Source organism: Bos indicus x Bos taurus, chromosome 13, assembly GCF_003369695.1.
Source record: "Bos indicus x Bos taurus breed Angus x Brahman F1 hybrid chromosome 13, Bos_hybrid_MaternalHap_v2.0, whole genome shotgun sequence".
In the NCBI taxonomy this organism is placed as follows: Eukaryota; Metazoa; Chordata; class Mammalia; order Artiodactyla; family Bovidae; genus Bos; species Bos indicus x Bos taurus.
Genome location: NC_040088.1, coordinates 57,522,058 through 57,544,954, shown reverse-complemented (window position 1 = coordinate 57,544,954; position 22,897 = coordinate 57,522,058). Strand labels below are relative to the sequence as shown.

At 36.5% G+C, this 22,897-nt stretch overlaps 2 protein-coding genes across 4 annotated transcripts in view; one reads left to right on the top strand and one right to left on the bottom strand.

The window, feature by feature from the left end:
* Nucleotides 1–9,560, bottom strand: part of ENKUR (enkurin, TRPC channel interacting protein) — a 34,789-nt gene extending 25,229 nt beyond the window's left edge. Inside the window, exons 1-2 of one of the 2 annotated variants that reach the window (XM_027559937.1) lie at nucleotides 8,958–9,560; nucleotides 273–418 (exon numbers count right to left, since the gene is read on the bottom strand). In XM_027559937.1, the coding sequence (XP_027415738.1) occupies nucleotides 273–418; nucleotides 8,958–9,043 (232 nt within the window). In that variant the 5' untranslated portion in view covers nucleotides 9,044–9,560. The remainder of the gene's footprint in view (nucleotides 1–272; nucleotides 419–8,957) is intronic. The other variant, XM_027559938.1, reaches the window with a different exon arrangement.
* A 23-nt stretch (nucleotides 9,561–9,583) lies between these two features.
* Nucleotides 9,584–22,505, top strand: THNSL1 (threonine synthase like 1). Of its 2 annotated transcripts, none has more exons than XM_027559936.1 (3): nucleotides 9,584–9,661; nucleotides 15,625–15,790; nucleotides 17,030–22,505. In XM_027559936.1, exon 3 carries the CDS (start codon nucleotides 17,078–17,080, stop codon nucleotides 19,322–19,324), a length of 2,247 nt encoding a protein of 748 aa, XP_027415737.1. In that variant the 5' UTR covers nucleotides 9,584–9,661; nucleotides 15,625–15,790; nucleotides 17,030–17,077; the 3' UTR covers nucleotides 19,325–22,505. The 2 variants fall into 2 exon arrangements, with proteins under 2 accessions (XP_027415737.1, XP_027415736.1); XM_027559935.1 differs by lacking the exon at nucleotides 9,584–9,661 and adding an exon at nucleotides 9,676–9,903.
* The last annotated feature ends 392 nt before the right edge of the window (nucleotides 22,506–22,897 follow it).

Genomic DNA, 22,897 nt, shown 5'->3' with positions numbered 1-22,897 from the left:
AGTATTCCATCGTATACATATACCACAACTTCTTTATCCATTAATCTGCTGATGGGCACTTAGGTTGCTTCCATGTCTTGACTAAATAATGCTGCTAGGAATACTACGGTGAACGTACTATATTCCTGATTTCTGCTTTTGCCTAGCCTCTAAAATTCTGTTTAATATGAGCTAAAGTTGTTATTACTGTGAACATTTAATATTCACAGACAAGATAATTGTAGTTAAATTACCCGTAAACACTTTTAAAATTAAAAAGTGATAAAACCTACTGGGTGGTAGAATTTTTTCCTTTGAGTGTTTCTTCAGGAAATCCTTTGGAGAAGGTACTTCAAGTTTTGCTGGTCCCATAGTTTTCATCGCAGTTTTAAATTTTTGCATGTCATCTTTTACAGTTGCTTTAAAAATTGATACATACCTAAAAATTAAAAAAAAAAAACTGTAGCATGTATATCTTTAATAAAAACCATATAAAGTTTTCAAAAGGATATATACATTTCTAACTTACATATAGCTATATTCTATATTCTATAATATATATTTATATTCAATTGGAGATAGCCATTAAGCATAATTATCTGAGCCCTGTCCATCAGGCTTAGGCAAGCTAGATTAAAGTTTTACTCTAATAAAACAGTGCCAGGATAAAGATGATCATAGTATCTACTTACTACTCTTCGACCATCTGTAGCATTTATAATGATGTAACCTCTCCCATTTCTGATATTGGTAGTGTGTCTCTCCTCTCTCTCTCTTTTGTTCTTTTTCTTTTGCTTATAAGTCTTCTCTAATGTTCACATTTGCCATTTCAATGATTTCTGCACTGATCATTACTATATCTCATTATTTGTGGAGTTTTTTTCTCTTTAAGTTTCTTAAGGTACAATTTTAGCTATTTGACTTTGAACATTTATACTTATATGTGTTTCCTGAGAAATCTGTATGCAGGTCAAGAAGCAACAGTTAGAACCAGACATGGAACAACAGACTGGTTCCAAATTGGGAAAAGAGTATGTCAAGGTTGTATATTGTCACCCTGCTTATTTAACTTATATGCAGAGTACATCATGCAAAATGCTGGGCTGGATGAAGCACAAGCTGGAATCAAGATTGCCAGGAGAAATATCAGCAATCTCAGATGCAGATGGCAGAAAGCAAAGAAGAACTAAAGAGCCTCTTAATGAAAGTGAAAGAGAAGAGTAAAAAAGCTGGCTTAAAACTCAACATTCAAAAAATCATGGCATCTCGTCCCATCACTTCATAGCAAGCAGATGGGGAAACAATGGAAACAGTGAGAGACTTTATTTTGGGGGGGCTCCACAATCACTGCAGATGGTGACTGCAGCCATGAAATTAAAAGACGCTTGCTCCTTGGAAGAAAAGCTATGACCAACCTAGACAGCATATTAGAAAGGAATGCATTTGAGTCAGTTCTAATGAGGTGAATGAACCTAGAGCCTATTATACAAAGTGAAGTAAGTCAGAAAGAGAGATAAATATTATACTGTAATATATATATACAGAATCTAGAAAAATGGTACTGAAGAATTTATTTACTGGGCAGCAATGGAGAAACAAACATAGAAAATAGACTTATGGACATGGAGAGAGGGGAGGAGAGGGTGAGATGTATGGAAAGTGTAACATGGAAACTTACATTACCATATGTAAAATAGATAGCCAACGGGAATTTGCTGTATGACTCAGGAAACTCAAACAGGGGCTCTGTATCAATCTAGAGGAGTGAGATGGGAGGAAGGTTCAAAAGGGAGGGGATATATTGTATACCTATGGCTGATTCATGTTGAGATTTGACAGAAAACAACAAAATTCTGTAAAGCAATTATCCTTCAATAAAAAAATCAATAAATTAAAAAAAAAAGCAGAGACATTATTTCACCAACAAAGGTCTGTCTAGTCAAAGCTATGGTTTTTCCAGTAGTCATGTATGGATGAGAGAGTTGGACTATAAAGAAAGCTGAGTGCCACAGAATTGATACTTTTGAACTGTGGTGTTGGAGAAGACTTTTGAGAGTCCCTCCAATCACTCCATCCTAAAGGAAATCAGTTCTGAATATTCATTGGAAGGACTGATGCTGAAGCTGAAACTCCAATACTGTGGCCACCTGATGCGAAGAACCGTCTCATTAGAAAAGACCCAGATGCTGAGAAAGATCGAAGGTGGAAAGAGAAGGGGATGACAGAGGATGAGATGGTTGGATGACATCACTGACTCGATGGACGTGAGTTTGAGCAAGATCTGGGAGTTGGTGACGGACAGGGAAGTCTGGTGTGCTGGAGTCTATGGGGTTGCAAAGAGTTGGACACAACTGAGTGACTGAAATGACTTATCTAATAGAAGCCAAAAATTCCCTCTAGGCATTGCTTCATAGCTGCATAGCACAAATTTTGATATGATATGCTTCCATTTTCATTCGGCTCAAAAACCTTTTAAATCCCCTTCTGATGTCTTCTTTGTGTTAGAAGTTTGTTTAGATGTGTTATGCTTGTTTGGGGACTTTCCAGATATCTCTCTGATTTCTAATTAATTTCTATCATGGTTAAAAAAATGTAGTTTGTAAAATTTCAATCCTTTAAAGTTTTTTGACACTTGTTTTATGACACAAAGCACATTCTATCTTGGTAAATGTTCTATATACACTGGAAAAGGAAGTGTATATAGAACTTTTGACCACTATTCAACAACTGCCGCTATTGGCTGGAGTGTTCTATAACTGACAGGACAAAACAGGTTGGATACTATTTTCAAGTGTTCTAATAATCATTGAAAGAGAGATGTTGAAATCTCTGATTACAATTGTGGATTTATTTCTTCTTTTAGTTCTGTCGGCTTTTGCTTCATGTATTTTGAAGCTCCATTAGTAGGTACACAGCCTTTAGAATTAGCATACCTTCTTGAAAAACTGATCACTTCATTATTAGAAAGTAATACTCTTTATCCCTCTTAAAATTCTATAGTCTAAAATCTACTGTTTGATATTAATATAACCAATCCAGTATTCCTTTATGATAATACAATATTTGTCTATTCTTTGAGTTTTTTTCTGTGTCTTTATTTTTTAAGGGGGTTTTCAATAGCACCCCACTCCAGTACTCTTGCCTGGAAAATCCTATGGACGGAGGAGCCTGGTGGGCTGCAGTCCATGGGGTCGCTGAGGGTTGGATACGACTGAGTGACTTCACTTTCACTTTTCACTTTCACGCACTGGAGAAGGAAATGGCAACCGACTCCAGTGTTCTTGCCTGGAGAATCCCAGGGACGATGGAGCCTGGTGGGCTGCCATCTGTGGGGTAGCACAGAGTTGGACACGACTGAAGTGACTTAGCAGCAGCTTATGGAGAACATAGAATTTTTATCCTTTCTAACAGTTTCGTAATTGTTTGGACTACTGACATTTAATGTGATTTTTTAAAATGTATTTGTATTTAAAATTTCCATCTTGCTATTGTTTTCTACATATCCCATTGCTGGTTCTTCCTTATTTTGTGCTGTCTTGTCTTTTGTTTTTATTTTGTAGAAGTTCTAAGGTTTACAATATATGTTTACCTCATCACAGTCTACCTTCAAGTATTATTATACTACAAGTATTATTATACTACAGGATATAAGAACCTCACAAAAGCTTCTACCCCTCCCCCATCTTTATCCTAGGGTTCTATGAGTGTTATAAAACCTGTAATTCATTGTGGTTATTTTCCCCTTAAAAACCTAAGTATATTGTAACGAAATTTAAAAAGAAAAAAAAAAAACTAACATTTACCCATCTGTGTGTGTGTGTGTATGCTCAGTTGGGTTCGACTCTTTGTGACCCTATGGGCTGTAGCCCAGCAGGCTCCTCTGTCCATGGGATTCTCCAGGCAAGAATACTGGAGTGGGTTGCCCTTTCCTCCTACAGGGGATTTTCCTGACCCAGGGATCAAACTCTTGTCTCCTGTGACACCTGCATTGGCAGGTAGATTCTTTTACCATCGAGTCACCTGGGAAGCCATATTTATCATTTTATGTAATCTTTATGTCATTGTGCAAATCCAAATTTCCAGCTCATACCACTTTCTTGTGCATTATGGACTTTTAAAACTTCTGGCTTCCTGTGTTTTCTGATGAAATATTTGCTGACCTTCCTTCTTCCTCTGTATGCAATGTTTCTTTTTTCCTTGGCTGTTTTTAGTATTTTTCTCTTTATTACTGGTTTTAGGAAAGTTTATGTTAATTCCCCTTGGAATGGTTTCCCTCTTCTCTTCTTACAACTCCTCCTTTTCCCTCTTGGGGTTCATAATGATTCTTTGATTTGTAGATTTAAAGATCTCATTAATTTTATAAAAATTTTGACCACTATTCAAATATTTCTTCTTTATCTGTCTACTCTCCTTCTGGGATCCTAATTACACTTGTGTTAGGTTGCTTGATGTGGTCAACAGCTCACTGATTCTGTATTCCTTTTCAGTTTTTTTCCCCTCTCATTTTCATTTTGTGTTGTTTTATGTCTTTAAATCCAAAAATATTTTTTTCTTCAGTGTCTTAGCTATTATCCCCATTCAGTATACTATTTTCATTTTAGACATAGTATTATTTATGTATTCAACTTAATTTTTTTATCCTTCTATTTCTATGTCTTGCTCATGTTTTCATCTGCATTTGGAACACATGAAAATATTTTAAATAGTGGTTTTAATGTTCTTGTCTACTAATTCTCTGATATTGTTTCTTTGTCTGTTTGTTTTGACTGATTTTTCTCTTGGTTATACATATTATATTTCTGGGACTAGAAACTTTTAGTCCAGTTCTAAGTCGGTCCTACTTCCTGGTACAGCACTCAATCCCCTGTATCTTATGAGATTCACTCTGGTTGGTGGGAACATAAACTTTATCTGGCTCTGCTGCTTTCTGTTGGTTATTTCTCTGGCCTTGGTAGTTTCATCATACATGTGGACTGTCAACCAAAGACATCAGGGAAATCCTCCTGTATACTTCCATAATTTTCTATCTATGCAGTTCTCTCCTCTACAGTACTCTGTGCTATGAATTGTATATGGCTTGACCTCCTCAAGGAGAAGGAAATGGCAACCCACTCCAGTACTCTTGCCTGGAGAATCCCATGGATGGAGGAGCCTGGTGGGCTACAGTCCATGGGGTCGCAAAGAGTCGGACATGACTGAGCGACTTCCCTTTGACCTCAAATTCTGAATCCTGTCACTTTAACTCAGTGAAACTGCTGAATTTTGTTTTAATTTCTCTTTCCTGAACTTTTGTCTGGAGATTTTCTCCAGGGAGAATATTGGGACAATTGTAGGTCTTGTTTCCCTTCACTTAGGGATGACCGTTCCGTGCTGCTTATTGTTCAGTGTCTAAAAAACCATTGTTTTACATATATTTTCCTGGTGTTTTAATTGCTTAAGGTGAGAGGGTAAATTCCATTCTTGATTGGAAGCAGAAATTCAGCTACACCACTTTTAGTAACTTGTATTCTCACCTTACTATGTAGATAAGTTTGTGTGGAGAAACATTAAATTTTTTCTTGCTTTTAGAAGACTTTCCTCAACTTTGAACTCAATGGCTAGGAATTAATTACAGTCCAAAATGAATAGGCACATTAGATACCTTCAAGAAGTAATGTTCAATCCAAATCTGTGCCTTCAAATTCCCATGGAAACTGGAATTAGCATATATGATCTGACTAATCACCTTTTTTGAGGTAAAAAGGAGTGTGTATACTCACCTTTTTAAAAATTGCATCTTGTGATTCATTCCACTATTTTGTGTGTGAACTGAAAGCTTACCATGTCATAGAAAATAAGATATTTTATTCTATATGAATAATAACTTTTTCCAAATTACAAATTTTTAAAATGATGAAACTAATATAATGGTGTATGTCAATTATATCTCAATAACACAAGAATAAAGATCTATTAATAGGTTCCATTAATCTCAATTTTCCAAAAAAATTTTTATATATCTATGTATGAATTGTAACTTGATAATGTGATTTCTTTTCATAATTAATATATGTAAAACTTACACTTTTTTTTGAATGAAAGATTTTTTCAATGCTATAGTGCTTTACAATTTTCAAATCATGCAAGTTTCACCCACATTTCATATAATTCCATAACAACCCTTTTGCCCTACCCTTGTATTCCCCTTCTCCCTGCCCCCCACCCCCACTGGTAACCACTAGTTTGTTCTTTTTATCTGTGAATCTGCTTCTTTTTTGTTTTCACTACTTTGTTGTATTTTTTAGACTCTACATTTAAGTGACGCCACAGTATTTGTCTTTCTCTGACTTATTACACAAAAAATAACGCTCTCCAAATCCATACATGTTGCTGCAAATGGCAAAATTCCATGCTTTTTTATAACTGAGTAGCAATCCATTGCATGTATATGTGTGTATATACATATACACACATCTTCTTTATCCATTCAGCTATTGATGAACACTGAGCTTGCTTCCATTACACTTTCAATAGTTGCATTTGATTCCATTTTCTAGATGGTGTGGTTTTATTGTAAAGATCTAGGGGTGACTCAGACAACTGGTCCTACTTTTTTATTACATGTGGGCTAAAGTTGTCATATTCAATAAACATACCATACTTATATTTTCTTGCCAATAGTCATGATATATTTAGTCATATTAAGTCTTTAGATAAACATTTCCATGGCAATTTATTTGAAATAGACCAAAAGTTGGTACAATCTGATGTTTCATTGAGTTTTTTTTTTTAATTCTATTCGACTAGATGAACATCTGGTTAACTACTGCTATATGCTTGTTTTGTTTTAAAATTTCAGGCCAGTATTATTACAGCACTTCTTAATTGTGTAGAACTTTAGACTGCTCATAGCTCACAGTTCAACTGGAAGAGGGTGTCCTTCATCCCACTTTGATTTCATATATCCATTTTCTAAATTCTCATTTAGCATCTGCATCTCTCATTAGGGTTTTCAACGATGTATGGTTTTATTGTTAACCAACACTTTAATGTTTATCTGTCAGTTCCCCAAGGAGACTGGAATCTCTGAAGTATGGGAGATCAGGTACCATCAATTGTGGTTTCCCCAAGGAATCTGCCTCTTTGTGAAAGCTGAACAATCATCTTCAAGACTTGCAAAGAGCTGCAGTGAACTTTCTTGAAACTGGGTATATAACTCAGTGATGCAAAGACTCATAGCTTAATATATTTCTTTCTTAGTAAGAATTCTTACTACTAATAAGGGAATTGGCTAAGGGTGATTGTGTTACTGTGAGGGCAATTTGTGTTACAGTGGAGAGAGAGAATTGGTTAAAAGTTTTATTATGCTCTGTTTTTTATAAATTAGTGTCTTGCAAGCACAACATCTTATCGAATTAAAAACTCCTCTTGGTTGTTGCTGGCAGTGTAGGTTGACTTTACCCTAACACAAAGAGTTCTCTGGCATCACATATGGATGCCTTCTATTCTTTTCACCGTAAGTTAGTTTTTCCTACTTATTTCTTCAGAGTAAACCAAGGAGTTTGAGCTGTCACTGCAACATTACCCAAGGGTGATATTACACATTTGCCAACTAAATAAAGATTTTTCCTATAAAATTTCTTGAAAAAGCCACCTAGACACAGTAAAGCTTTTTAAATTTATCAATAAACAAAACACCTATTTAATAAACTATCTTAACATTCAAATTCAGGATTCTATGAAAAATATAATCTGCCAGTGGGTTACAGAGGAGGAGCTTTTATCTTGTACAATATACAGGAATTTTTGATTAAAACTCCATTCAGCAATAGTTAATTTGAACACTTCTCATAAACTCTGAAACTGTACCAAATCTTACTTTGAATTCCTATTTCCAATCTCTACTAGATTTTGAGAAGTTAATGGAAAACAAAATAGGTATTAGTCTGGTTAAAAAAAAGATACTCAGGCTTAAAAATGAAGGATCTGTCCACCTGTTGAAGATGTTAGGCACTCCAAGTAATTACTAAAAAAGAAAACTGACAATTAAGATCTGAAAGACCTTAAAGATTATCCAGTTCATGTAATTTTTTTTACAGATCAGAAAACAAATTTTAATAATGTATTCGAGATCACAAAACCAATCAGTTGCAGAGCCTAATTTTTTTGTTTTTAGCCCAGTGTGCTTTCAATGTAGTTTTGACTTGGAACAAGAAAAAGGAGAAAGATAAAGCTGCAAAATCCTAGAAGGAATGAGATTTTCCCTATTCTTTACCTTCTTTTGTCCCCAGAGATTTAAGTAAGTGCTAAGTCCCAGGTGAGTAACTGACAGGTTTACTGTCTGGTACCTTTTTGAAAATGTGGGGAGCTAAAGGGGTCCTAACACCTATATAAAAATCTTAACTCTATCACATATTTTTGGGTCTCTGTCAATCCATTCTTCTTTATATCAACTATCAGATCAAAAGAAGACCTTAGGCACTATCTTGTGCATTTGTTTCATCAATCAAAAAAAAGAGAGAGAGGCTCAGAAACAGAAATTTATATTTGACAATACTCGGGAAAAAATGGGTATTATCTTTCTTTAGAGAAAGCAGTGGTGTAGTCAGAAACAAAAGTGAATTCCTGAAACAAGATATCAAGTATCCTAATGCAGGATAATAAAATTGTGACTTCTCTTTTTTCAACACTAAGATATTTCAGGCTATGTTGCATACCATATCACACACGTACAATTAACTTACAATTACACACGTATGAACAAGAGGCTGACATAAGAAAATGGCTCTCTCACAGCACTGGTCCACCATCTCCCTGAATTATGAAGAGCTAAATACTTCTATTTCGCAACTCCTTCTTTAAGAAGCTATCACCCAAGACTACTTCACTGAGATAGAAATAATCTCGTTTTGAAAGTCATACGACGCTTACTTAATCCTGAAATGGGACAATTCTTCTCCATTCTTGTTTCAAGTGATAATCGTTGCTTACCCACATACCTAGGAGGCTGTGGAGGCTCCTTCCAGTCACTGGGTATGAGGTTATAAATGCTCTCAGAAGGGCCCGTTGGATCCATGGCCACCATACGAGTCCTGAAAACTACTTAGCTTTTTTCTCACTATAGCAATATCTCCATCCCTTTCTTCACAGCTTGTCCTTTCCTCTCCTACCCTCTTGCCTTCTCAAGGAACGAATGTTTCTTTCACGCAATTCCCCCGCGACCTCTTCTTCGAGTCCTCTCTTGGCAAGAAAGTAAAATACCCCTTCTACGACTCTTGGGCTCGCTTAGCGTTGTTGACGGCACGACTGCCGTGGAAACAGTAACTAGGCAACGAGGAAGTGGCGTCGCAATCTAGTTTCCCAAACTTTCCTTTCGCAACGGCTCCTTTTCTGTCAGAGAAGCTCAACGTGAAAACCACAGTTTATATGTACCTTTGGGAGTAAAGGGGTGGAAAATGGCGTCCCCTTGAAAATGTTGCTCTTTTCTCTGTGTATTTGGAAAAAAAAGATAAATTCTACCACAGACAAACGGAAATTGTGCCGATGTGCACGCGTCACACAATACTCTCGTCCACATGCGTGACCCTGTGGGGCGGGGCGAGCGACTGAGGCCACGCTGACGCACGTCCGACGTGAAGAGCAGGACGAGGGAGGGAGGGGCCTAGGATCGAGTGGGTGAGGCGCAGGACAAGTCGCTTACCAGGTACTGGGCAGCTCGGGGGTGGGCGTGGCGCGCGAACGCGGAGGACAGCCCTTGCGCAGGCGCAGAGGCCGCTACGCGGGTTGGGGCGAGGGGGACCTCACAAGGCCTGGGTCCTGGGCTGTGGGCCATCAGGGGCAGGAGTCCGAAGTGCGGGACTGTGTCCCGAGGCGGCGCTGGCGGCTCCCGGAAGCTCTTTCCCATTTCCTTTCCTTTCCCCCCGTCTTCTCAGTGAGATTTCCTTGGTGAGTTATTTGAGGAGAAAGGGAAACTGTAGAATCAGTCCGTTCCCATCGCATGCCCTTTTCCGGTCCGTGTCTTCCCCTGTGCGCTACTGGGCGGTGATCCCAGCAATTTGGCCGCGCCCGCCTTCCCGGCCGCTTGCGTCCCGCGCTCAGCCGTGCGGCCCCCGGTGCGAGCGCTCAGGACAGCTCCCCTCGTCCTCCCCTCGGCCACCTGTCTCCCTTCCTCTCGCGCCTCGCTGCTTCTCCCCCTGTTTACCTCTTTATCGGGCCCCTCCTCTTAGGGCTTGACTTTGTTTTCTAAGCAAGCAGCCTAAACCAGAAGAATCCTTTTAAACGGGCCTTTGAATTTTATGCTCCTCCCTTTTTTTTTTCTGGCGTCCCTTTTTGAAAATAGTCTTGGGAGCGGTTTTATTCCGTTTGATCCGTGTGGTTTTCCACGAACCTACCGATTCCCATATTGACTGCTGAAAGACTCTCATTTGGTAATCCAGAGGCTCTGAAAGACATTTTGGCAATATGGTTCTGACCAACCTTATAGAAGCCAGTCTGCCCAAAGGGAGTAAGGATGCTTGAAGATAAGAGGCCAGTTTTGGCCCTGTCACTCCCAGGGTGCCCGGTGGTGGAGACAAAGCAGCATGGTAGCTTGGTTGACTTAAAAGAGTTTATTGGCTCTGCCTTCTGAGATGGTCCATGCTCTGTCTGTGGAGTTTTGTTTCTCACTAAATAAATCCAGTTTTTACCTAAAACAAAGTTTGCTGAATGTGTAGGTGCTTATCATCTTGGGCTCTTGGTGAATTTCAGTAGATAAGAATAAACTTAGTTTTTTCTTATCCAGTTGGTCAGGTTTCTATTTTTTTATCCCAGGCGTTTAACAAACATTTTATTTCCGATGAATGGCACCTTGGGGTTGATGGTTCTGTTCTTCACATCAGATTTTCTGTTTACAAAGTATTTGTATGTATATGCCGCTTTGCCCTTTTCCTTTCCATTTTTGAGTATTTCATGTTTTTGTTTATTTTTGCTTAGCTTGTGTAGAGAATAATTCTGTTCTCTATATGTGCTAAGATTTGAACCGAGGACTTGGAATGATAATAGTTAGCCAAATGGACAGTCCTTGGCCAAAGTTTGTAACATTTCTAATTAGAAGGAACACTTAAGGACTCTTTATGTTTATCAGTTCCTGAAAGAGCCAATAAGGGCAAAGCATGGTTTCTCTAGGTAGTAAGTACCCACTGGCCTCAGTTAGTCTTGACTTTCTGTTGTTACTGAATACAGAAATTTCATTGATGTCAGTGTATTTATATGGTTTTAAAAATACTGAACAGAATTTAAAGTCTCACTGTAGTATATTTAGTATACAGTCTTAGGGAAGTTGTTAAATCATTTGGAAAGGAACTTTTTTCCCCTTTAGGTATTGGTCTGTAATTCTTGGCTTTTGAAAGCATGTTTACAAAGAATATGTTCCTGATTTTTCTAATTCACTCAAAATGGCAGTCCTGTTCAAGGAAATGCCTATGTACAGTATGTCCACATAGAATTAGTGTTGGTGTGCCATCAGAGGTAGTGAACCTTTCTGTAAACGGCTCGATAATAAATATTTTAGGGCTTTGCAGGCGAGTTGTATTCTTCTGGAACTACTTAAGCACTACCATTATAGCTCCAAAACAACCAAAGACAATACTTAAGAAATGGGAAAAAAAAATGAATGAGCAAAGTTTTTTTCCCATGAATCATAATTTACAAAAACAGGGGTGAGCTACATTTGGCCTGTGGGTTATAGTTTGCATGGACACCTTATATGAATGGTTGTACATACAAATTAGTTTTTTTTTTTTTTTTTACTAAGGATTATTTCAGTATACTTAGATGAATAAAATGGTCAGAGGTGGGAGTAGAAATAGGACAGCTGGGAGGAAAATAAACCCTTTCTAAAGACATAGTCTTCACAATATTTTTCTAAGTTATAGAATTACAAAGAGTACTTAATCATTTGAATAAGATATTCAAAACCTTTAAGAGAATATTTAATAGCAAAAGACTAACAACAGAAAAGACTTAGTTGGCTTTGATTCTAAAATAAAGGCAAAGATGAGTGGTGAATTTGGAAAATGATTGTAAGAGCCCTGTGATTACCACGTGGCACTGAAGTGTGGGCCTTCCACCACGCTGTTTCAGTCAGCTAATTAACTGGAGGGCTTGTTTAGAGGATTTTTACATATTAAAAGCAAAGCTTCTAACCTTCTGCTGGTTAGTTTATATCCTAGTATATTTGCATTTTTTCTTATTACTTATGGGAAAACAACATTGCTGTAAAAATGCAGCAATTTTTAAGAATATTTTAAAACCTTAGAATATCTTTCTTCATAAAATAGTGGACTAGATTTAGTCATTCTTAGAAATTTAATTAGAGATTGTATTAAAACAGGATGACAGGATGACAAGCATAATCATTGCACAAATATTTTCAAAAGTTCATTGAACTGTAGCCAGTTCTCATTGTGAAACGAAATATTTTAAATAGGTGACAAATGCTAAATCATTTTCACTAAATAGATTTTGAAAGTTTACCAGAAGTATTGAAAACTAGGTAATTTTATAATGGAATTGAAATTTTCTGGACTATTTTGGAAGTAAAAATTGATGCACTTATAATTTCGATTATCAATCATCTAGTGTAAGCACAGGAAAATATCACTGTAAATACTTTGCTAAAAGGTAATATGTATTTCTTGTTTAAAAATGTAACTTTGTTAGCATTCTTAGAAAATAATTTTAAAATGTGTTAAAAGTGGTTTCTGTACTTTCTTTCCCTTGAAGTCTATATTCAGTTTTGATCAGCTTGCCACAGTAAAATTGTTAAAGTTCATACCTCGAGGTCACACAGTATTTAATATGTACATGTGGACATTCTGTTTCTGTTTTTTAAAGTTCTTGCTGTGATACTGACACATCACTACCTTTTCATTTGTCTCTGATAAGGTCTTTTATGTCTAAGAAGTATCTACTGGAACTAGTGGATCAAAAAACTACACTATAAGCGACTAGTAAGAAAACCTGTTTTAAAATTATTAATGTGTAATGGAGTGGTATACATCATCCATCCCCTGAAGAATTAGAGAGTTTACTAAAATACTTTTGTATAGAACTTGGGTCTACACCAATTATTTGCAAACATCAATAATTCAGTAAAACCTGAGTACTTTACAGTCAAGAGATTTGGTCTTTAAGTACTGGTTTTGTTTCTTGACTCTTATGTGATTGACTCCCATTTTAATTTGAAATAGTTCTGTTCTTTGGCTGAAGAAAAATTGCCTGTTCATGACCCCTTTACTGAAAAACATATTAAAATATAAGTAAATGAAAAACACCTTATAATATGGCTTTGAATCATAAAGGAACATGATTTGCAGTCGGTCCTCACTTTTCACAAGTTCTCTATTTGTGAATTCTACTTGCTAAAATTTATTTATAACCCCAAATTAATGCTTACAGCACTTCTGCAGTCACTCATGGCCACATGCATGAGTGGTGAAAAATTTGAGTCATGAGATATGCATGTTTCAAATTGGGGTCAAATAAGGTGATGCTTTGCCTTCTTGTTTCAGCTCCTACAGTAAACAAGGGTCTTTTTTGAATTCTATTTAAGGGCCACATGTTTTGCATTTTTGTGCTTCTGGTTGCTGGTTTTGTTTAAAATGGCCCCCAAGCAGAGGGCTGAAGTGCTGCCTTGTGTTCCTAAGGCAGTGAGGCCACCATGTGCCTTACAGAGAAAATGTGTGCATTAGATAAGTTTCCTTCAGGCATGTATTAAAGTCTGAGTTCAGTGGTAGTGAATCATTATGTGTATATTAAATAAGATGTCTTTAAGCAGAAACACACATAAAACATTATGTATTGATCAGTTGGCAAAAATATTGTAACCAGAGGCTCACAAGAACCTAGGAACACACTGTGTTTCCCCCAGAAGCAGTGGTTCAGTGTTCACTAATTTGTATTCATGGTGACCTGATAGACTTAACTACCATGAATAATGAGTACTGACTATTACCTCTTAAGTAAAAATTCAGTTTCCAGATAAAAGTTAGATGTCATGGGCATTATTCCATCTTCTCTTGCAATTTGGTTGGCCTACAGTGGATGTTGAAACCCTAAAATTAGTTTGTGTCTGGATGTTACAAAACAAAATTTAGTATGTAACTTCTTTAATTTTCTTTAAAATGATAATATTTGTTACATGTTAGAGCACTTTATAAGCTAGTGTCAGGAAGATTTTTATGGTGAAATAATATTGATACTGAATTGATAAATTGAACTGTCACAATTTTCTACTTTGAATTCGTATAAAACAAAGGAAGAGTAAGGTTACAAAGGATAAGGTGAAGTTAACATGCATTAACGCTTGTGTTAGTCTTTTGCTTTTAATGGAGTTGGTGTTAAGCATTGTAGCAACCAACCTAAAGTGGAAAAGATCAGATAAAAAATTTAGTGTCCATAAAAACAAACCAGCTACTCAGGTAAAACACAATTATTAGCAATACAGATGTCAGAAATTTCTGCATTGGGAACTAAAAAAGATGATACTCTCTGATATTATAAGCAAAAGCTACCTGAATAGGAGGTTAAGCAGGCTGCTTAATGTAGTGTCCTCAAAATAATTAGTGTTAAAGAATAGTACCAGAATAAAAGTAGTTTAATAAAAGAAATTGCTGATGGGGTTCAAGTGTACAGTTCTCTGACCCTTTGTTTACTTCAGGGAAAGGATTAACCTGTGCCCAATATGGATGAGTGCCCCTTGTTTTCTCTGAAGGTTTATAGACAAGAGCTTCCCTGGTGGCTCAGATGGTAAAGAATCCGCCTCCAATGCAAGAGGCCTGGGTTCAATCCCTGGGTCAGGAAGTTCCCCTGGAGAAGGGAATGGCTGCCCAATCCAATATTCTTGCCTGAAGAATTCCATGGACAGAGGAGCCTGGCGGGCTACAGTCCATAGAGTCGCAAAGAGCCAGACACAACTGAGTGACTAACACAGACTAACACTAGCCCCTTGTTTTCTCTGAAGGTTTATAAACAAACCAAACTATGAAAAAAAAAAAAAGAAGCCTAGTTCTGTGTCTAGATATTCTGATTCAATTTATATGTTTTTAGTCTTTTATCACTGAGTGACAGTGGTTAATATTACTATATAAATGAATATTCTTATGTGCCTATCGCCATGCTATATGTTTGAATTTATTATAAATCATTTAAGTAGCCAAGAGGTACACATGTGTGGCAGACACTTTATCTGCACTCTTTATAGTCGATATTACAGCCAAATCATGATTCAGATGGATAAACAATCTAAAAGAGTAATTCAGATACTTACTTCACACTTTTTAGTCCACTGATTTCTTTCCATCTGATCACTGAACGTACAGTTAAATCATTAAAATTTTAGATGTCATTGTGTAAACTTACATTATCATTTCGTTATAGTATCTTGTATATTGCTTGATGGCAGAAATTCAGTACTGTTTAGTAAAATTCTTTCTTATCGTAAGATACACATATTGGAAAATAGTATCTTAATCTTTCAATAATAGCTTTAGGGAACCATGCAAAGGGTCAGTTTATTATTTTTCTGTACTTAAAAAATTCCAATTGGACATTTTAACAATAGACTATCTGTGGAATTTAATGACACAGTATGCAGTTATGATTAATTTCAATTTTTTTCCATTATAGACTCCACTTTTTGCAAAGACTGAGTTTGCTTCAGCATCCACAAACTCTTCACCTCAGATTGGTTCCTGTGTGTTTTTGTTTGCAAGTCAGCAGGAGTTAAGCATATACCAGCTGAAAAGCCAAATAAGGAAATGCATCCCTTCTTCCAGCAGTTCTAAGTTAACTTGTAAGTTAAATTCAGTGTAAGCTGAAAATGGTTTAAATGTTTTATTAGAAAACACAGTTTGAGTAGCATGAATGATCAGAATAGTAAAGAACGAAAAGTTTTCGGAACGTGTCTAAACACACCATCTAACGTTTAATAGTTGCCTATTGGTTGTACCACGGAATATGTGGAAAGTCTCACTACATGCCTGTAAAGTTACTCTAATCACTTTAAATAAATATTGTAGCAGTTATTAAATTGTACTTTACATATGACTAAACGTCTCACCTGTCTGGCACACATCTGGTGTTTTAACAGTGAGTGTATTTCCAAAGACAGGGATCTGATCAGTACGGGGAATTACAGAGCTTCTCCAGATGCCAGCATGAATTTGTCCTCTTATCAATGGAAACATTCCTGAGGGTTTTTTTGCTATCACTCTGGAGTCTGGGATTTGAGTTGTGTCTCCACTGGTGATGTTTATAGGAAAGAAATGAACGTGATGGTCCGAGTCAGAGAAAGTTATAGATCTGTAGCCTTTGAGTTTGTTGTCGATTATCCATTTTTCTTAAGTATTTACATAATGTTATATCTTTCACTAGCTTTTTTTATAAGCTAGTGAAAAACATGAAAAACATGTAAGAATGATTTTTAACAGTATGCATGTAAAAGGCATGTAAGAAAGAAAAGGTCATGCCTTTGTTCTATATATAATTGTTCTTTGGAAAATTCTTTAAGCATTGTATAAGCAAATATTTTATTCTGGTTTCTTGTTGTGAATTCTTTGACTAAGAAATTTATGAGTAACACGATAGTCTATCAACATGTTCATATAACTAACGAGAAATACAGAGACTATTCAGCTTTTTGAATTGCAAGTATATAGCATCCCAACTCCAAGTAATCCTTATTTACTTGGGTTACAAACCATGAGACATTTTTCATTATAGGAAAAGAAATAGTAATTTGATTTAGTATCTTTTTTAAAAAAGTATCTATGATACAACATTCTCAGAATAAAGTTTCTGTTGCTCATAGTTACAAATGATTACTCACTTTCTTGAGACTTGAAAAGATTACTAAAAAGATAATATGTAATATATGAGAATTTAGGTTTGGATAATTTTTTAATGCCATATAAAATTCAGAAGAATTTTAAGTTTATGTACTGTGGGCATGATTCTACTTAATCCTATTGGTATGTTAAGCCTATTGAAATTAGTAACTAAATGTCTTTCCTTGTCTTTATGTTTTGAAAAGGGCCAAAGCCAGTTTTTCTTTTGGCTTGGGCAGCAAAGTGAAAAGAGAATGCTCCACTTTAAGCGATGTCAGCTTCTGAAACAGATAGCTCAGAAATGCTTGTCTCGCATCCATGTGAAAACAGATAAACATCCACAGCTATTTCTTTCAAGAACCTTTGCACTTGCAGAATTAAGGAAGTCATGGCATTCCATCTACTCTCTTGTTGGAGACAAAAATATTATCCTGATGGGACCTCCCGGTGCTGGGAAAACAACAGTAGGCAGAATAATAGGCCAGAAACTGGGTTGTTGTGTCATCGATGTGGATGATGATATCCTTGAAAAAACCTGGAATATGAGTGTGTCTGAAAAATTGCAGGATGTTGGTAATGAGCAATTTTTAGAAGAGGAAGGAAAAGCCGTGTTAAACTTCTCTGCATCTGGAAGTGTGATTTCCCTTACTGGGTCCAACCCAATGCATGATGCTAGCATGTGGCATCTAAAGAAAAACGGAATAATTGTTTATCTGGATGTACCTCTACTAGATATAGTCAGTCGTCTAAAATTAATGAAAACAGATAGGATTGTAGGTCAGAATTCTGGAACCTCTATGAAGGACTTACTGAAGTTTAGAAGACAGTACTATAAGAAGTGGTACGATACTCGTGTTTTTTGTGAAAGTGGGGCTTCCCCGGAGGAGGTAGCCAACAAAGTGCTGAGTGCAGTTAAAAGATACCAAGATGTGGATTCAGAAACATTCATTTCCACAAGACACATTTGGCCTAAAGACTGTGAACAGAAAATTCCAACGAAATTCTTTAGTGAAGCTGTGATTGAGGGGTTAGCTTCTGACGGTGGACTTTTTGTTCCTGAGAAGGAGTTTCCAAAGTTAAACTGTGGGGAGTGGAAAAGCCTGGTAGGAGCAACATACATAGAAAGAGCACAGATACTTCTGGAAAAATGTATACATCCTGCTGACATACCTGCTGCCAAGCTGGGAGAAATGATTGAAACTGCTTATGGGGAAAACTTTACCTGCTCAAAAATCGCCCCTGTCAGGCACCTGTCAGGCAACCAGTTCATCCTGGAGTTGTTTCATGGACCAACGGGATCATTTAAAGATCTGTCTTTACAGCTCATGCCCCATCTTTTTGCACACTGTATTGCACCAAGTTGCAATTTTATGATACTTGTAGCCACCTCAGGAGACACTGGAAGTGCAGTCTTAAATGGCTTTAGTCGTCTTAATAAGAATGACAAGCAGAGAATAGCCGTGGCCACATTTTTTCCTGAAGACGGAGTCAGTGATTTTCAAAAAGCACAAATAATTGGCAGTCAGAATGAAAATGGATGGGCGGTAGGTGTCAAGTCAGATTTTGATTTCTGCCAGACATCTATAAAAAGAATTTTTCAAGATTCTGATTTTACTGGCTTTCTTGCTGTGGAATATGGAACTGTCTTAAGTTCAGCTAATTCCATAAACTGGGGCCGACTGCTTCCCCAAGTAGTTTATCATGCTTCTGCATACCTTGATCTCGTTAGCCAAGGATTTATTTCTTTTGGAAGCCCAGTTGATGTGTGTATTCCCACAGGAAACTTTGGTAACATTTTAGCAGCAGTGTATGCCAAAACCATGGGAGTCCCTATTCGAAAATTTATCTGTGCTTCTAATGAGAACCATGTTTTGACTGATTTTATAAAAACAGGACATTATGATATAAGGGAAAGAAAACTAGCACGGACCTTTTCACCAGCAATTGATATCCTCAAATCTTCAAACCTGGAACGACATTTACACCTGATAGCTAATAAAGATGGACAGTTAATGAGAAGACTGTTTAATCAGTTAGAAGAGGAGCATCACTTCCAGATAGAGAAAATCCTAGTTGAGAAACTTCAGCAGGATTTCGTGGCCGACTGGTGCTCCGAGGGAGAGTGCCTGGCAGCTATTCACTCTACCTACAACACTTCGGGGTACATTCTGGACCCACACACTGCAATTGCGAAAGTAGTTGCAGACAGAATGCAAGACAAAACTTGCCCAGTGATTGTATCCTCTACAGCTCATTACTCCAAGTTTGCACCTGCTATCATGCAGGCTTTAAAGATTAGAGAAATCAATCAGACTTCATCAAGTCAAGTTTACTTATTAAGTTCATACAATGCCTTACCTCCACCGCACGAGGCTTTATTAGAGAGAACAAAACAGCAAGAGAAGATGGAGCACCAGGTCTGTGTAGCTGATGTGAATGTCTTGAAGAATTATGTGGAAAAACTTGCACAAAATCAATTCATAGGAAAGTTTTCTGAGTAAAAGAAAAAAAAATTCTGGTGAAAAGCATGCAGTAATAAATCACAAAAGTTGATTTTGAGTACAAATAACATTTTGTTTTTTATGCGAATATGTATGTCTGTATATAGATCTGTTATCTTTTGGAATTTCAGTAGCCTCGTCTCTAGGTCTGTCCATTGTCCCTACACATGCTTCTTGGATCCTGAATCTAGAAGTGACAGAAAGTAGCGTAATGCATGGACCCTTGTGCTGTGCTCTGCACCCATGTGGGATATATCAGTTTCTCTTCCCTCATCCCCACTTTTAAATGGACCAAAATGTCTGGTACTCTATCTGACACTTAAAATATTTCAGCATAGTTGTTACATAGTATATCTGTAACCATTATTAGTTCTTTATTGACTAGAAAGATAATGTACACTCTAATGGTTAACTTATTTAGAAGAAGTAGTAAGCACATCTATTAAGAAATGGCTGGCGTTTTTGACTCTCCTCAAATTCCATTTTGGACTATAATTAATTAAATGGATCCTAAACCATCCAGATTAGATAAGTGTTCCAGCCTTCACTCCCCTTGGGATGTGTATAGTTAAGGTGATGTAGTTTGAAAATCAAGACACAAGATTTAAATCTAGGATGTGATCATCAACAGAACTACCTAGTAGTAGATACAGAAATAAAATTGCATATCTGTTTCAAGAGAAAAGCTTTCCAAAATTCAGAGTATTTGAATAGTCTTAAGTATGGTTATAGTTATAGCAGTTTTCTTGTATTATTTGGACTCTATTCCTATATAATTTGTCTATTGTCTTTTCTTTCAGTGAACGTTGTCTTTTTTGGCAGCTAAAAGCACATACAATTGATGCACATATTTAGTGTTTCCTTCTTTGTAGTAACAATACATTATAATCATGATTTACATTTGTGAATTTCTTGAATGTTTTATTTCTGAATTAAAAGATTTGTCACTGAAAGGACCTGTTAGTGTAATGGACTACTCTCAACCACAAGATGGCATTCCTAACATAATTTGTCTTTGCTGATAATATTCTGTTTCATTTTCTGGGAGAACTACCTCCATAAAGAAACATATTGCAGATTGTCAAGGAAAAAATTGTAAAAGTTTAATGAGCAGAAATGATTTGTTTAAAAATTTAAAAAATTAAACCAACTATGGTAACTTTGGCTCTCCAGCTTCTAAAAAGTACATTCTAAAACCAAAACTTGAAAACCAAGAGCAGTTACCAGAAAATAATGGAGGATTCAAAGTTCACTTATTCATGTATGTCTTAGTTATTTTATCATTTGCTTTTAAGGATAAGTGTTTCAATAACCGATATGTTTAGAAAATACCTGTAAATTTTCCTGTGTGTATGAGAATGCACTGTTTTTCTGAAAGTGGGAGGGACAATTTTGTTTTTAAAAGACATGATTTTTGCCCACGAGACTGTAGTGAAGGAGACAATATGTAAAATTGAATCAGGTTCAACATAGAAGAGTTATTGCAAGACAGTTCATGAGTAAGTAAAAAGTAAGGGATACAGTCAAGAGCTGTCGGATTACCATGGGCCAATTAGAAAAGATGTCACAGAAGACACAGAAGCTTCTGTGAGTCCTGAAGGGTAGCAAGATTTTCTAGGTGAAAAGGAAGGGGAAGTACATTCTAGGTAGACAAGGGAAATAGGTACAGTGAGTTGCTCAAGAGAGCACATTCCTTTATCTCCAGTTCATTTGTTCTCTTATTTCATGCTTTCACTTTTTCTCAATACCAAGTCTAGCCCTTCCCTCTCAGCTAATGACCTTGCCTCAGTCAAGAGGAAATAAGCCATCAGTGAAGACATGGCTTCCTCTCACCAAGTGTCTAAATCTGCTGGACTGTTTGTCTCCTCACCTGCTCCCCCTGGATTGAATTGGGTGATATTCCTTCCCGTGTGTCTTAGCTTCTGATCCTGTCGGAATACTCCCATCACTTGCTTCATCCACTCTCTCCTCTAGTGCTGCTTCAGCTTCTCCCCTCTGACGGGACCTTCCTTTCTATACCATTCAGATGCTCTCTTTTCACATCTTAAAAAGTATAAGAGCAAAACAAGTCAACATCCACATTCCCCCACCATTCACTCTTTTATTTATGTTCCACTCAAGACCAAGCCTCTTCGAAAACAGTTGTCTACGTGTGTGGTCTCCACTTCCTTGCCTCTCGTGTTCTCCAGAATGTGTAAAGTACGTGTACTGTTCAGGGAGGAATAATAAAACAGAAATAAATGTGCTGCTCCCCACTTTGCTTTAAGAGTAGAACATGCCTCGTGTTTGACACCTGTTGTGGCTCCTATTTGATTACATTTGCTTCTCTCCCTCAGAAGTAACCACTATCCTAAATTTTCTCTTTATCATTTCCTTGTTTATATGTACAGTTTTGCCTCTTTTTAAATTTTATGTAAATGGAATCATACATATTCTTCCATGACTTTGTTTTATTCAGTAATTTTAAAATTTAACCATGCAGATGACAGAAGGCAGAGTTCATTAATTTTAATTGCTGTATAATATTCTATAGAATGAATGCCACAATCTGTCCATTTATGTTAGTGGACATTTAAATGGTCTAATATTTATCTGTACTTGTGTCCAATAGGTATACTGTTTCATAAAATTTGTATTGAAGGCTAGTGAAAATGAACTTACAAACATCTGTGATTCTTTCTAATGGTATATAAAAATATATTTCATATCTTAGCTGTGTTAAAATAAAAATGTGTGGTTTATTTATAATATGAAAAATTATCAGTTCTTGAGCAATGGTTGTAATTTCTTCCTTCTCCAATCTTTGAAATTATTTTACAATGTCAAAAATATGGTGAATTTGTAAGATTTTTGAGAAAAAAGAAATGAGATTTTTAATTGGATATCAGTGAAAATAGTAAAATATTTTTTCATCAAAATAGACTTTAGAAGGTAATAAATTGTTCTGTTTGAAGTTTCTGTTAGATTTTAATAGCAATTCACTTCCAAAAACAATCACAACAAATACTGTTTCTCTCAATCCATTAGATCATTTAAAACATTTTCTAATTCAAACTACTTAAAGCGTTAAGATAAAGAAGTAGCTGTTTTCATATGAGCTGTTTTCACATGAGCCTCAAACTCATGGGAACATAAGTAATAGAGTTTTGTGCAGGAAGATGATTAAAGCCTGATGATCAAAGCCTGTGTATGAAATAGTTATTGGTGTGGGCCCTGTCTGTGTACTCCAGCCACTCTTTGAAACTTTAAAAACTTTAAAAACAAATAGCCTCCTTTAAAATCAGAGGTAGAATAAGCTCCTCTGGTTCAAAGAAAGCAAAGCCAAGCGATCTGTCAGTGTCATGGAGAAGGGACCTGTCAAACATAGGAAACCAAACCAACATCATGTACAGCAGTTCTCTGCTCAGTTGGCAAGATTTAGACCAGAGGCCTGTATCAAAAAGTTGTTTGCTTCCTACAGAAGGTGTATTTCTCAGTTCAGCTATTTTTCTATCTAAACTCTTTATTGCTGTCTGAGTTCTTGGGTCTTTCTTTATTTCAGTGGTGGTAACAATTGTCTTGAGCTGAGGTTCC

Bases quoted from the DNA above. Each gene is read 5' to 3' on its own strand.
- THNSL1 (XM_027559936.1), top strand. From the start codon at position 17,078: ATGCTCCACTTTAAGCGATGTCAGCTTCTGAAACAGATAGCTCAGAAA.